General features: G+C 37.6%; 2 protein-coding genes across 5 annotated transcripts in view; both read left to right on the top strand.

Moving 5' to 3' along the window:
* The window catches only part of WDR35 (WD repeat domain 35), a 59,311-nt gene extending 55,339 nt beyond the window's left edge, over nt 1-3,972 (top strand). For all 3 annotated transcript variants that reach the window (XM_081795160.1, XM_081795161.1, XM_060649235.3), the window contains 3 exons: nt 555-711; nt 2,533-2,773; nt 3,075-3,972. In XM_081795160.1, coding sequence (XP_081651286.1) covers nt 555-711; nt 2,533-2,773; nt 3,075-3,225 — 549 coding nt within the window. In that variant the 3' untranslated portion in view covers nt 3,226-3,972. The remainder of the gene's footprint in view (nt 1-554; nt 712-2,532; nt 2,774-3,074) is intronic.
* A 3,315-nt stretch (nt 3,973-7,287) lies between these two features.
* On the top strand, nt 7,288-13,661 carry TTC32 (tetratricopeptide repeat domain 32). 2 transcript variants are annotated; one of them, XM_060649285.3, is made up of 3 exons: nt 7,288-8,256; nt 11,694-11,860; nt 12,826-13,661. In XM_060649285.3, exons 1-3 carry the CDS (start codon nt 8,105-8,107, stop codon nt 12,963-12,965), a joined length of 459 nt encoding a protein of 152 aa, XP_060505268.1. In that variant the 5' UTR covers nt 7,288-8,104; the 3' UTR covers nt 12,966-13,661. The 2 variants fall into 2 exon arrangements, with proteins under 2 accessions (XP_060505268.1, XP_078301083.1); XM_078444957.1 differs by lacking the exon at nt 7,288-8,256 and adding an exon at nt 8,353-8,630.
* The last annotated feature ends 1,153 nt before the right edge of the window (nt 13,662-14,814 follow it).

Here is a 14,814-nt window from a genome sequence, read left to right as displayed (position 1 = left end):
TTATTTTCTTAAATGATATGAGGAAAAGGAGTCACTGACTTGGAATTAGTACTCAAATTTAGAAATTTCTGCTGAAGAATATTGTAAACTTTTCCTGCAAGACTAATTTGTAGACTTTGCTTTAATTTTTTTTACTTGGTAAACCCTTTCTAACCAGTGAGTTTTAAAAACCTTGCTAGAATATGTATATTACTTTATGTGTAAATGAATCTCTTACTAACTTAAAGTTTATAATGAGTTCTATTAAAAAATTTGACCACACCATGGGGAGAATTGTTTCACAGCATGTATGTTTGTCAGATCACATCAAGGTGCACTTGAAATAATTTACACTTTTATTGGTCAATTATAGTTTAATAAAGCGGAAAGAAATTTTTGATTACAGCAGCTTAACAAAATACGAATTCTAATGGAGAAATGAAGTCTGTAATGACAGTTTTGTAATGATCAAATCTACTTTCCTTAGTTTAATGTATAAACCGTCTCAGAAGTTGTCTTCGTTAGGGTGACTCATGGTTGCACTGACAGAAAACGTGGCTCTGCTTGACTCATAGGCCACATCTGCTTTGGCTGGTTTGCTGGAAGAGGAAGTTCTGTCTACAACTAGTCGTTTCACAGATAATGCTTGGAGAGGGGCTGAGGCTTACCACTTCTTCACACTTGCCCAGAGGCAGCTCTATGAGGGATATGTTGACACTGCATTGAAGACAGGTGGGCCTTTGACCCAACGGGTACAGTGTGTTTAAATTGAATGTGAAGAGCCAGCTCCTTCAGATTGCCCATATATTAACTTCAGTAACACTTTTATCCATGGGTTTATTTTCATGTTTGAGATTTGCTGTCTATAGTCTATTTTGCACATTCTCCTTTGTTTTGAAGTTCTTTTGATTTTTTTTAAATACATACGGTTCACATTAAAGTCAGAGGTTTGAGATAAGCAAAAAGAATGTCTATAGCATTCACTATTCTTTTCATTAAAAGTTAAAGTTTTGAATATATGTAAAAGTTTGTGTTTTTTATAATATCAGGAGTATAACATATGTCCTTTTTAAAAAACATAATGTGTTGTAAAATATTTCCATATTAATAGATTTCTATAGTATTTAACTTGTTTTTTTGTTAAAATGACATTGTAAAAAATATAATGTCACTTCTGTAATGATTACAGTCAAAACAGAAAAAAATAAAATAATCTAATAACTTGTAAAATAATCTTATAACTCAGAAGTAATGATTACTAACATTTGGGCGAACTTCATTTTAGACATTTCTCCATGCCTATAAAATTGTGGACAGTTTTCCTTAAGCTAGTATCATACAATATATGTTGTTCAGGGGCTTGCTTGCTTTATGCCCTCCGTTGTATATTGCAGTCATGTTTCCATGTTGGTAAACATAGATCCATGTTATCCCTTGTATTAGCAAGGGGACTGTAACAGTTTTTTTTCTAATTGGTTATTATACATAAGAATTATTTTTATTTTTACGTGTTTACAACTGACCTTTATTTAATTTTAACTGATTAATATGTGGTATAAATTATGCAGTTAGGTTTAAGATAGTTCTATTTCATATAACTTATACACAGTTTCTAAACTTGAAAGATAAATTAGAATTTTAACTTGAGAGTTTTCATCTACTGGGTGAAGAAATCCAATATACAATCTATTAATTCTACAGTACATTTTAAAGAAAGATTATAGGGGCGCCTGGGTGGCTCAGTCGGTTAAGCGGCCGACTTCGGCTCAGGTCATGATCTTGCGGTCCGTGAGTTTGAGCCCCGCGTCGGGCTCTGGGCTGATGGCTCAGAGCCCGGAGCCTGTTTCCGATTCTGTGTCTCCCTCTCTCTCTGCCCCTCCCCCGTTCATGCTCTGTCTCTCTGTCTCAAAAATAAAATAAATGTTAAAAAAAAAAAATTAAAAAAAAAATAAAGATTATATCTCTAGTATAGAAAAAGTAAAAATAAGATATGGCAGCTATCAAACGAAATGTCTGAACTGACAACTTAAGAGGCACATTGTCACTTCTCTTTTCTCAAAGTTCTGTTTCATTCAGTAAGACAAAAAAATCTCTTCAAAGAGATGCAAAGAAAAAACACGATTTCGTACTGCTTTGCTTTTTTATCAAAAAGAAACCTGATGTTATTTTGAGTATTATGACTAACAGTATAATATTAATTTACTTTTTTCTGGAATGCCACAGAAATTTTTAATATATTAACATGAAACAAAAGATGTGGGTTTTGATACCAATTTTTATTTTTATTTTGTCTTTGTGTGTGTTTCTGAATGGCAGAGCGTGCACATCATTTGATGGTGGTTGTTTTGTAGGACCTGAGCTGTTAGCTAGCGTTACAGAACTGGGAACTCATGTAACCTGCTTCCTTCTACCAGTGCTTCGATCTCCCACCGTTATTTTAAGTTTGTAAGAGTTCATGTAGGTTAAACTAAAGCAGCTTAACATAGACTCTTTTCCATGCACGATCATACTAATGATTTCTTTTCAAAATCTAAGTTGTCCTCTTTTCTCTAGCTCTTCACCTGAGAGACTATGAAGACATCATCCCTGCCGTCGAGATCTACTCTCTGCTAGCACTCTGTGCGTGTGCCAGTAGAGCTTTTGGTACTTGTTCAAAAGCTTTTATTAAACTTGAATCTTTAGAGACCCTCAGTTCAGAGCAGAAACAGCAATATGAAGATCTCGCTTTGGAAATCTTCACCAAACATACTCCAAAAGATAATAGAAAATCTGAATTGGACAGCCTTCTTGAAGGGTAGGCTAATTGTCATTAGTATATGTTATACACCCTATTAGAAGCTGAGATTTCTATAAGTGTAGTAGTGTGATATAATAATTTAAGCACTAAATTTTGAAGTAATTTACCTTAATATTACAACCTATTTTATTTAGTCTTGTGAGTATATTAATGCTTTATTTTCTTATTGTAAGAAAAGTTTTTAATCGAAAGTTGCCTTGAGATGTTTTTCATTCCTTAATTTTTTAATTGTGATAAGTAGTTTAAGTAATTAGAAGTTTTAAAGTATAATTCATTGTTTTTCCTCTTGTTTTTACAGAGGGGAAGGGAAATTGCCAACATGTGTTGCCACGGGAAGCCCAATCACAGAATATCAGTTCTGGGTGTGCAGTGTGTGCAAGCACTGTGTTCTGGCTCAGGAAATCAGTAACTACAACTTCTGTCCCTTATGCCATAGTTCAGTGGGATGAAGAAATGACAGACTGTATCTAACTGTAACATACATGTAGCATGTATACATAGCTGTAACTGGATATACAATAAAGTTGACTTTCATACATTTTATATAAAAATCAGCACCATTATTTCATAGTTGTATCTTTACACAAAGTTACAAATTATGTGTATATAACATCTATATTATATATACATATATGTATTATGTATACATACAATTTTGTGTAAAAATACAACTATGAAATAATGATGCTGATTTTCATATAAAATGTATGGAAATCAGCCTTATTTCCTACCTGCCTATATCTATCTCTCTGTCTATAAATTATGGTTACATAATACTATGAAAAAATTCCAAATAAGAAATTTTTCTCACAGTTTCAAGGTTACTAATTCATTAAGAAACCTTGGCAGGGGGCAGGTGGGGGAAGCATGGGAGTGGGGCAAAGTTGAATTTAGGGAGTTGACATAACTTGTATTAGAAGAATGTTAAACAATTGTGATACTAAAATTAGCTCTATTGCTAGCTGTATTTAATTAAATAAGTATTGAATGTCTTCTGTATTTTATTTTCAGAAATGAGAAGACACTTAAAGATATTTTTTATAATTTGAATTGTTTCTAATAGCCTTATTTTTTTATATAGCTTTTCCTTTTTTATCTACCCTTTTAGCCTCATCTGAAAGATGGCATTTGGCATTACTCTTTATATTGTGGAGAAAAATTGGCTGTATTTATAATGATATAAATTTATACAAAAACATCCATTTTATAGTTATAGTTTTATTTGAAACATTGTCTCCAAGCAGGGCCCTTCATTTAAACAGCTCTGGGGCTGTGGGGAATGATCCTTTCTTAATAATGTGTCTGTTTTATCATTAATTTAAAAAGAAAAAATTGCAAGCATTACAATGGGTAATTGCTTACCTGTTTTATATAGCTAGAAGTGTTCTCCACTTCTTTCTCATGAATTTATGTCCTTTCATTTTGTGGCTGCAGGCCAGACTCTAGCACTGTTTCATCACAGTTATTTGCTCAAGTTTGGCTGATGTTTAGTAGAGGCAATAAATAAAGAGAAATATGCCACGCTACTATTGCAGCTGTAATACTTCGGTTAGTTACCACAATGTCTGAAAACAACCATTATACCTTGTAGACCTAGTTATCACATATGTCTACATGTGTATACATACATATATACATACATGTGTAAACATACATATATAGAGAGAGACATATCTTTTCTACTATTGTAAAATCTTATGCCTGTTTGGGATTTATATCTCGGAAAGTTTTAGTGATCTTCCATAATGTCTTAAGGACCTTTGTTTTGCATAAAATAGTACTAGAGACTAAAGACCCACAGTATGAACTGACTTAATTTGGTTTATTCAGCATGAAGGAAATTTCAGAATAACAACACCAAAAAACTCTCCCCTGATGAAAGGAGCAAAGAGAAGCAAAATTGTCTATATGTAACAAGTACTTGGAGAGAAGTTGGACAGAATGAAGCATATAATGAAAACAGTATAATGAAGCAGTTATGTTTCTCTTCCTGTAATAAGCATGTACTGACTCCATTTAATTAATGCTGAGTTGTTCTTTATCATAAAACTTGGCCTGAATTATGTGAGGTTTCAAAGTATAATTGTATTACATTTCAAAGTTTGAAAATACTTTGGTAGGCCAAAGTATTGAGATGATGGGACCAACTGATAAAATTTATGGTGATAAGCAGTGTGCTTAACAAGCAACAAAGATTGTTGACCTGCTATCATGCCACAAATACTAATTTTATTACACACGTTGTTTTTTGTTTTTGTTTTTTTTTTTTTTTTTTTTTGCTAAATACACTTGGAAATGATCTTTTGTATTCCAAGAGCTGAGATTTTAGGTTTTACATGGCATTAAAAAAAAAAAAAGTAAAGACTAAATATTGACTTGCATTTATTCCTAGTTTCCTCTATGTATAACTTAAGGGTAACGTGGTATTTGTTTTGTTTTGATTTAAATTTTTCAGTGGGGGTTGTTTAGGAGGGTGTTGGGCTCCAGAGTGGATAAGAGGAGAAAGGGACAGGAGGTACAATAGATGTAGAATATCATTTTTACTACCAAACAGAAAAAACAACTTTGACAGGTACTAGGCAAATGTCCGACGATTGGAGGTTGCAGTGAATTACTTTAGAGGTCATATAGAGTTCTCATTTAGAAATGGGGGAAATTTTTACCAGATTTTTAGGAGAAAATCAGAAGTACTTATTTGATAATTTATAGCTCTAAGATATTGCTACTGAGTTTCTAAAATGAAAATGACAATATTATGTTGCCCCCTACTGTCTATTCTTAGGATTAATTCATTTTTAAAAATAAATTAATGCTTTTTTTTTTTTAAATAAACATATTTTTAGAAAAGTAACATATATCCCTGGTAGAAAACTACAAAAATACATAAAGGGTATTTATGAGAGATGGGAAATGAAAATGGTCTTAATAACCTTTTTAAAATTAGAGACATTAATTTATATTTTAGTTGAATTTGAAGAAAAAACGGGTGAAACTGAAGAAATCACTGTATTGTAAGTTCTCTTCATAAGAACTACTTGTTCTTAAGAAATTTCTCTAAAATTAAGAGAAAAAGTAGACATTAAGAGGCTTGGAGTTAATATTTTATTTAACTACTAATTATTTGGCATAGCTTATATTTCTAGTAAGTAAAATTTAGAGAAAAAATGAGATACCTCTCACAGATACCATAATAGCCAAAATTAAAACTGCCAAGTATTGGTCAGGATATGGAACAACTGAAACCCCTATATATTGCTGGTGCAAATGCAAAATAGTACACTCGTTTGGGAAGAGTTGAGTTTCCTAAGTTCTCTATATATTTTGGGGGGGAAATATGTATGTGTATGTGTGTATGCATGTATACATATGTATTTGTGTGTATGTATATATATTTTTAACTGCTCCAGTCAATGAAAGTGAAGCTTTACTGAGGCCCCAGGATCATCGGGTCAGGCAAGAGGCTGCCCTGTAGGGGAAGGAGGAGCTCATTGAGGGACCTTATTTGACTTTTCTTCTCAGGGCTTGGGTTGTTGGTGTGGCCATACTTTTTTCAACAGTTGACAGTATGAAGTTGCAGGGGAACATAACACATTCAGCAGATTATCGTGTTGCAGTTGTATTTCTGGGTGAGGAGGCTCGTTGATGCCACCCCACAGGCAAAGCACCGCATGCAGGTGGACTCTGTGGAAGACGCACTTGAGCGTCAGAGAGGGACAGCAACTGAGCCTAGCGCCAGCAATGAAATTACAGGGCAGGCCCTCCAGTGTCATGTAGACCAGAGCTTCTCAAGTGTGACAGAGACACCAACTCAGAATCTTGTGTGTCCTATCAGTAGATAGACACATCAGCCCAGCATCTCTCACAGAACACGATTTGCAGATATTTTCTCCCATTCTCTGGGTTGTCTTTTTACTCTGTATAGTCTTTTAATGCACAAAAGTTTTAAATTTTCATGAAGTCCAATTTATGTTTTGTCTTTGGGGTCACATCCAAGAAGCTGCCAAATCCAATGTCACAAAGCTTTTGCTTTATATTTTCTTCTAAACATTTTATATTTTAGCTCTTACGTTTAGGTTTTTAATCCATTTGGAGTTAATTTTTTTATATGGTGTTTCAGTCCAACTTCATTCTTTTGCATGTGGATATCCAGTTTTTTCAGCAACATTTATTGAAAAGGCTGTCTTTATGCTAATACCACAGTGTTTTGATTACTATAACTTTGTAGTTGAGTTTTGAAAACAGGAAGTGAGTACTCCGACTTTGTTATTTTCAAGATTGTTTTTGGCTATTTGGGATCCCTTGAAATCCCGTTATTAATCTTAGGATGGATTTTTTCTGTTTCTACAAAAGTATCATCGGCATTTTGAAATGGATTCCATTGTATCTGTAGGTCCTTTTAACTTGAACATGGGATGTCCTTCCATTTATTTATGTGAAATTTCTTTCAGCAGTGTTTTATAGTTTACATTGGACAAGTCTTTAACTTCTTGGTTAATTCCTAAATATTTTATCCATTTTTGATGCCATTATAAATGGAACTGTTTTCTTAGTCTCCTCTCTGGAGTGTTCACTTTACATAATTCTTACTTGAACTAAACATCTACTGTACTTAATCAATTACAATCTGGGTTTCCCTTTGGCATTAACAGCCAGAGAATGTAAACTAACATAACAGACCAAATTTTTAGCACAACATATTACTTAATGAATTCTTACACTATTCCACAGATATGAGAAGTTTGCAATCTAGGATCTTGGAGCTAATAAATGGTAGTTTGAATCCGGACACCTTCTCGACAGTGTCTCCGAATGGCCGCAGCCTATTCAGATCATCCTCTACCGGGTGTTTGGCTAAGAGTGGTCGCTGGAACCCCAAAGGCGTGCTACAATAAATCTGCTGGCCAGTTAGCCATTCGTAAAGCAAACCAAGGTTTCTTCTGCTTCCGGCACAGTGAGGCTCTCTCCCCCCATAACTCGCTGTAACAAAGGACAAGCTCCTCGCAACATAAGTCCACGGATTTGGAAACCAGTTTGGAACCATCTGTCTACTGCTTTCTAGAAAAAAAGGCAGGCAGGACCAGCAGTAACAGCAGACCCGCACTTCACCGTAGTCGGTCCAAACTTTACCGGTACGACTGAGCTCCCCGCCAGCACCGGGTCATCGATCTCGCGAGATGATGGGTCCTCGAAAGGCACAAACTTCCCCCTTTGCGAGCACCGAGGTTTTGCTGTCAAATTCCGGGAGTGCGGAAGTGGCCCCGTGGTGCTGCCTCTAATCGTTCAGAAGTCAACTCCTTTTCTACACGAAAAGCTAGGCCTCAGACCGCTATGGATGGGCAGCAAGGGCAACCAAGCCAAGCATCGCTGGCACTCGCCCAAGCTCACTTCAACAAGGGCGAATACGCGGAAGCCGAGACGCTATACTCCGCTTACATTCGCCAGTGCGCCTGTGCAGGCTCCGAGGGAGCTGCGCCCGGGAGGTAACTATCGCGAGAGGTGGGGTAGCTGCACCTCGGGGAGGTGCGAAGCAGGGGTCGTCGAAGCCCGGCGCTCAGCCGCCTGAGTTTGGGGTACCGAGGATGCTGGGGGCGGATGCTTGCCTTTTCAGAAGGGCAGCAAGGGGCGCGTTCTTCTGGGACACCCGGGGCACCCGCTGCCTTCTCCCCCCGCCCCTGGGAGTTCTGTGTTACTCACTCTGACCCAGAGCGGCAGCTACGCTTTTCCGCCTGTCATTTTAACAGGCGGATATCGGAGACCTTGTGATGGCGATTGGACACGACTGGGTAGTGCCACGCGAGTACGTGGGACTGCGACTCCAACCGCCACATCCCAGCGAGGGTGTTTCCTTTTTCACGTGTGTGTGTGTGTTGCGTGGCGGGGGGGGGGGGGGGGTTGGAGATCACTCGGCCTAAATATTATTTCACCCACACGTCATTCATCCATCGATATTTCAAAATGCATTTCTAAATATTAAGGATTCTTAAACAACCATAATATCATTATTGTCACAAAATTCCTTAATGTGAAATACACAATTAGTGTTGTGTCCTGATTAATAACGTCTGTTGTTGTTTGTTTGTTTGTTTGATTTCTTGGTTTGTTTTTTATAGCATTTGGTTCAAGTCAGGATGCACCAGGTCTCAATCTATAAGGCTCCCCTTCTTTTTTTCCCTCAAAGTCTGTCGAGGAAGCCATCGTGTGTTTTGAGTGTTTACTGAATTCATCTCCCTGATGTCTCCCGCACTGTTTGTGAGTTGGCATTTAAATCCCGAGGCTCGATCCAATTCAGATCCTGTATTATGGCAAGACTATGTCACAGGTGGTGGTGTGGACTTCTGTCAGAAAGCATATAATGTTTTTCTTTTTGTGATGTTAGCATCCTCACCTGCTAATACCTGCTTGCCCGAAGTACTTTGGGTTTATACCTGGATGTGTAGCTTTTGTTGTTATTCCAGATTTTGTCTGTGTTCTTATTGATGGAGTGGGGTGGACGAGGATGAGAAAAGAAAGAACAGAGACGGGTGGAATGAACAGCTTTTTGCCAGTTTTGTGTCTTCTGCACCATCACTCTTCTCTCCCTTCAGGGATTTGGTTTTTCTTGACAGGATGCCAGTTTGTTTTTTGAATGAGCCTTATGATTTTTCTCCAGGTTGTTAAACTCATATGGAATGAAACCAGAAAAAATAAATTTGCTTTCTTGTTTTGATAACACACCAAGGTAATAGTTAATAGAAATTTCTGAACAGGCAGGAAGACAGTAGCACCATTCCCGGAGCTCCCCCGACCCCTCCAGCCAAGGAAAAAAAAAAAAAAAAAAAGATTAGTAAACATAGAAAATGTAGTTTTCTATCATTGTTTCAAGCTCAAAGAATAGACTTACCTACTAGGTTTCAAAAAGTATTCATCAGCAACATAAATATTGGGCCATCTAGTCTCCTTTGCACATCCAGCCTGAAAGCACTGACTATGTTTGTAGCAAATGTAGTATCTGCGTCTTAACGAAGGCAGGACAGAACATCTGCCAACATTTGGTAGAAGGTGGTCAGTGTGCCTGAATGAACCTTACTTCCTTACAGTTCTGAAAATCTTCTAGGATCTCATGAATTTACAATGAATTCTGTCATTTCAGATTTTTTCCATCAAATATATCTTTTAGCTTCAATTTATTTTTTAAAATAGTAGGTCACTGAACCACTTTGCAAAAGTATTTGCAATTTTTGCATTCCTATCACTCTGAATGGTTTACAACATTTTGTTTTCATATCCCAAAGTGCAGTGTTAGCCATAAACCTAACTTCCAAATGTATTATTATTATTATTTTTTTTATTTTTTGCTAAAGTGTGCAAATGCAAAAAATCCACATTTGTGTTAGGTAATTAAATTCTAGTATGATAAATACTATCATTACTAAAATCTCAATATTGTGAAAATAAATTTCGGCTTCAACTGTTAGCCCGTGTGTTTAAAATATGAAGCGATTTCCACATGAAAAGTACATTTTTAGAATTTGTTGTAATGAGATCTAATTCTGAACTAAACATTTTACGGACCTCTGAATATAAGAAATTTGTAACAAAGTTTTAAAGCTTAAAAATGGAATGACTAAAACCTTCCTGGAGTCCTGAGGCTGCATTTTTAAAAAGAAACCCTTTACTGGACGGCAGTTCACTGAGTATCGTAACAGAGATAGTTGTAGGGAGCGTGCCCTCCTGTTCCCCAGGTTTCAGCGATGGTGCTGGTGGCATCCAGAGTATTCTCGCACTCAGTCTCTGTCATAGTTCACGGAAACAGAAGTTTTCTCATGTTGCAGTGTTTCTGTCCATAGTTAGTGAACTTAGACTTTGAAGGAGACCCCCGTGAGGACCTCTGGTGGAAGCCGTGGTTGCAGTGCCTGTCAGATCTCAAGGATCTCGATATTAAGAGAATGTCACTTTTAATATCACTGACTGCAGTCACAGTGTTTTCTGAGGACTGTACTTTGCACCGTGGGGCATCCCAAAGAAATGAGAGCTGAGTGTAGCCTGTGCCTTTTCTATTTGGCTCAAATTTGAGAATTCCCTTGGAAAAAAAGAAAGGAAAACAGAATTGTCTCGGACACGGAGCAGCGTCCATTAATGTTCTCTGTGCAAGTGACTCCTCTGGCAGGGGTGGGGTGACCCGCTGAGTTGGTGGCTGGTCTGGCTGCCTCGGCTAAGCCCTTAAAGAAAGTCTGCTCACTCAGAGCCCCTTGGGCAGCCTCTGGAGGCTTCAGAAGCAGAGCCGATTCTGCACACAGGACCCCCAGAGCCCTGGGGGCTGATGCCCTCCTAGCAGAAGGCCCGTGTGGCCTTGGGGGCGATCCCACCTAAGATGGGAGGGAAGGCAGCTTTGTCCTGAGAAGCCCTCCCTGGGGGACAGCATACTGAATTTCCAGTCAAGGTCAACTTGTATTTCTTTATTGGTGAAAAATGATTAGAAATCTCATTTTTGGGGGGATCACTTAAAAATTTGAGAGTAACACTGATGATTCAATCTGCCGTATGTCTGTTGCAGACTGGAACTTTAGGCTGGCTTTTCCTCCTTGCTCAGCATGTCGTCTTTGCCCTGCTGGTATGTGCTGAGAAAATGAACAACGATTTTAATATTACATTTGCAAAACAAGTAGTCAGTGAACAGGGTCTCTGAACATACTATGAAATTAACGTGTTTTTTCAGACTGACCAGGTAGCGCTACCTCCCTACAACGTAGATAACGGGATTAAACAAAAACTGATTCCACTGCTTTATTTCTTCGCATTTCCTTTCTTCAGCGTGGTGTTCCAGTGTAGATACTGCATGTTATAGGCGATGAAGTTTGACAATACCCAAAAGACAGTGAAAGTGGAAGCGGGAGGCGTTTGCTAACACACGTTTTTAATGCGAACTTTTTGTTTAAAGCAAATGCAGCCCCGAGGATTTGGCTACTGCGTATAACAACAGGGGGCAAATCAAGTACTTGAGGGTTGATTTTTATGAAGCCATGGATGACTACACATCTGCCATACGAGTCCAGCCCACGTTTGAAGTTCCGTATTACAACAGAGGGTTGATATTGTATAGGCTGGGTAAGAATTTTTTCCCCCTTTTGTCTTTGACTATATTCTGTGAATTCAGAGCTCTCAGATGCTGTGAAACTAATGTAGTAATCACCAAGTCTCCAATTTATGTTAAAATTGAGGCTTAGAGCCTGGAACAAAGAAAGCATTTATTCTGGGCTTTTGGTGGGCTTTACAGACCGCAGTGGAGCCCTGTGGTGGGGATTGGACCTAGCGCCGGGTGAGGGTAAGCCTGTCACTGGGCGCCTGTGCCTTCCCAACTGCTACTTGAGGGCAGTGCTGACGGCCACCTGGGAAACTTGTCTAAGTTAAAATCTATTTTTTTTTTAATGTTTATTTATTTTTGAGAGAGAGAGAGAGAGAGAGAGAGCGAGAGCAAGTGACGCAGGGGCAGAGAGGAGGGGACAGAGGATCCAAAGCAGGCTGTGCGCCACGGACAGCAGAGCCCGATGTGGGGCTCAAACTGGTGAACTGCGAGATCATGACCTGAGGTGACACTCAATCGACTGAGCCTCTGAGTTAAAGTCTTTAAAGGCACCTGAGACAATATAAAGTGAAAGGGTTTTAGATCCTTGCATTAATGGGACTGTAGGTACTGTTTCCCTTTTAAAGTGTTAAAAAGAATACGAATTTCCTGTTTTTAATTTCACTGTCATTGTGTAAAATTGGTGTTAGGATTTTGTTGAGATTTTATGATGATTTATGCTATAAATAAATAAACCCAGAGCTAATTTTAAGTGTTAATTTAAATTGAATTTAAAATTTTAATTTTAATGATGGCGTAAGGGCATGCAAAATTACTTTGATATACACATGTGTATGTCATTACCAAGAGAAAAACAATCCTTTACTAGGAGTGGTTGAAAGCTCGTAAATATAAAAGCCAAAGTGTGTGTTATCTGAACTCTGCTATGAATAATGTATAGGAATACTCAGTTTTATTACTCTTTTTCATTTTTTGCGTTCTGGTACAGGATACTTTGATGATGCTTTGGAAGATTTCAAGAAGGTATTAGACTTAAATCCTGGATTCCAAGATGCTACTTTGAGTTTAAAACAGACTATTCTAGACAAAGAAGAAAAACAAAGAAGAATTAATGAAAAAAATTATTGAAAGTTTTAGCATAATTGAAATATTAACTCATGATCCTTATACCTGGCATCTCGTTGCTTGTAATGTCAAATTAGGTGTTGAGCTATTTCGATTTATATTTAAGGTAGAGATTCATTATTAGCACTGAAAGTTAAGTGATGTATTTAAAGTAGTTAATTTCAGATTGAGTAACTATGTTGAATAAGTTGCTTTTTATAAAGTGTAAATAAATAATACCAAGGTATAGTGTGTTATTACAGTAAAATATTTAAAGAAGAGTGTGGCATTTTCTTCAGTAAAACTATATTTTTTGTTGTTTTCTATTCCCAACTTTGTATTTAAAAAATTTGGCATCTACAGAAAAGTTGAAGTACAATACAACGAACATCTATAAACTCTTCACTGGGATTCGCTAGTTGTTACCATTGGACCACATTTGCTTTCTCTCTGTATTTAAATATATAAATTTTGCTGGACCATTTGAAAAGAAGTTGCAGATATCCCAATACTTTACCCCTAAATGTTTCAGTCTGCAGCTTCTAAGAATCGAGACATCCTCCACTGCAGCTGCAATACCATTATAGTACCTCATAAAATTAATCATTCTATAATATCGTCCATACCCAGCCCATGTTCGAATTTCCCTGATTGCTTCCACCGTGTCTCACGTAGCTTTTTATTTCTGGACCTGGAATGAATAAAGTTACATTGCCTTTTGTTGTTGTATCTCTTTGAGTTCTTCTAATCTAGAATAGTTCCCTGCCATTTTCTCCCCGTGGCATTCACCTGGCGAGCAAAGCTTTTTTATACAGCTAAGCTAAAGAGATGCCACATTGGGGCTTAAAAACAAACACATGTTCTACATGCGAACGATTTGAAACCAGTCTAGATTTTCTCCAGAAATCATTGATAAGATAGGTTGATATTTAAATACGTAAGTCTTCTGTCTCTGGATAATGACAGGAGTTATCGTCATCAACATTTGTTGACTACTCACTACAAGCCAAGTACTCTTCAGACTCTGTGTAATGAATTAGGAATTGGAAGGGGGTGGATAGAGAGGTGAGGAACTGAGAAAAGCACTTCATAAACATAAGGCTTAAAAAAAATCTGATTTATTTGGGTGCTGTCAATAAACAGGCTGATAAAGCTGTCTAGAATGGGCAAGAAGGGGGAGACAAGACAATGCCGTATCTCCTCTACGTTTTTTGTTTGTTTTTATTGTTGAGGTTTGACTTTCAAAGATACATATCCTCCATCTTGGGATTGCCCACACCGTTTTACTGTTGCCATGGGAAAAACCGTTTTGGGGTGGCAGTGACCCTCTGGAGGAGAAAGGCCAGGGCATTTGCCCGGTGGCTTTCGAGGAAGATGTGCTGTTAGTTCTCCGGCCGGCCCAGAGGCAAGCACCGGATCGGCCTTAAGGGTTGTTTCGAGTTCAAGAGGTCTCGTGAAGCAGAAGTAATTGCCCAGCTTGTAGTTCATAAACAATATCTGGCAAAATACATGGAGAATTTGGGCTGCAGGTGAATGAGTATTTTTGCAAAGAAGTTTGAAAGGAAACTGAAAGTATCCGTATCTCTGGAATTCTTCACATTTTCCAGCGTGGCTTCTCTTTCCATTTGTTGGAAATGTCTTTAAAACAATTTGTAAAGTTGCATTAAAATGTGAAAAAAAAAATCTCTCTTAAAACTTTTATTTAAAAAGCAAAGTCCGTAGGCCTTGGGAGAACTTCAAGCCCTTCTATCCAGAATATCAAATATTTATATAACGCTCCAGTAACTTTGTTTTCTCTTGGCTTCTATTCTCTTTTCCCTACTGTTGACTGGGGTCAGAAGTAATATGAAAAACAAAAACCAATCCCCCCACC

The sequence above is a fragment of the Panthera onca genome, chromosome A3 (genome assembly GCF_046562875.1).
Source record: "Panthera onca isolate mPanOnc1 chromosome A3, mPanOnc1 haplotype 2, whole genome shotgun sequence".
NCBI lineage: Eukaryota > Metazoa > Chordata > Mammalia > Carnivora > Felidae > Panthera > Panthera onca.
Note: the sequence above shows the minus strand (reverse complement) of the source record. Positions and strands in the feature narration are given on the sequence as shown.

Bases quoted from the DNA above. Each gene is read 5' to 3' on its own strand.
- TTC32 (XM_060649285.3), top strand. From the start codon at position 8,105: ATGGATGGGCAGCAAGGGCAACCAAGCCAAGCATCGCTGGCACTCGCC. The intron at 8,257-11,693 runs GTAACTATCGCG...TTTTGTTTAAAG, and splicing joins GAGGGAGCTGCGCCCGGGAG to CAAATGCAGCCCCGAGGATT. The intron at 11,861-12,825 runs GTAAGAATTTTT...GTTCTGGTACAG, and splicing joins GTTGATATTGTATAGGCTGG to GATACTTTGATGATGCTTTG.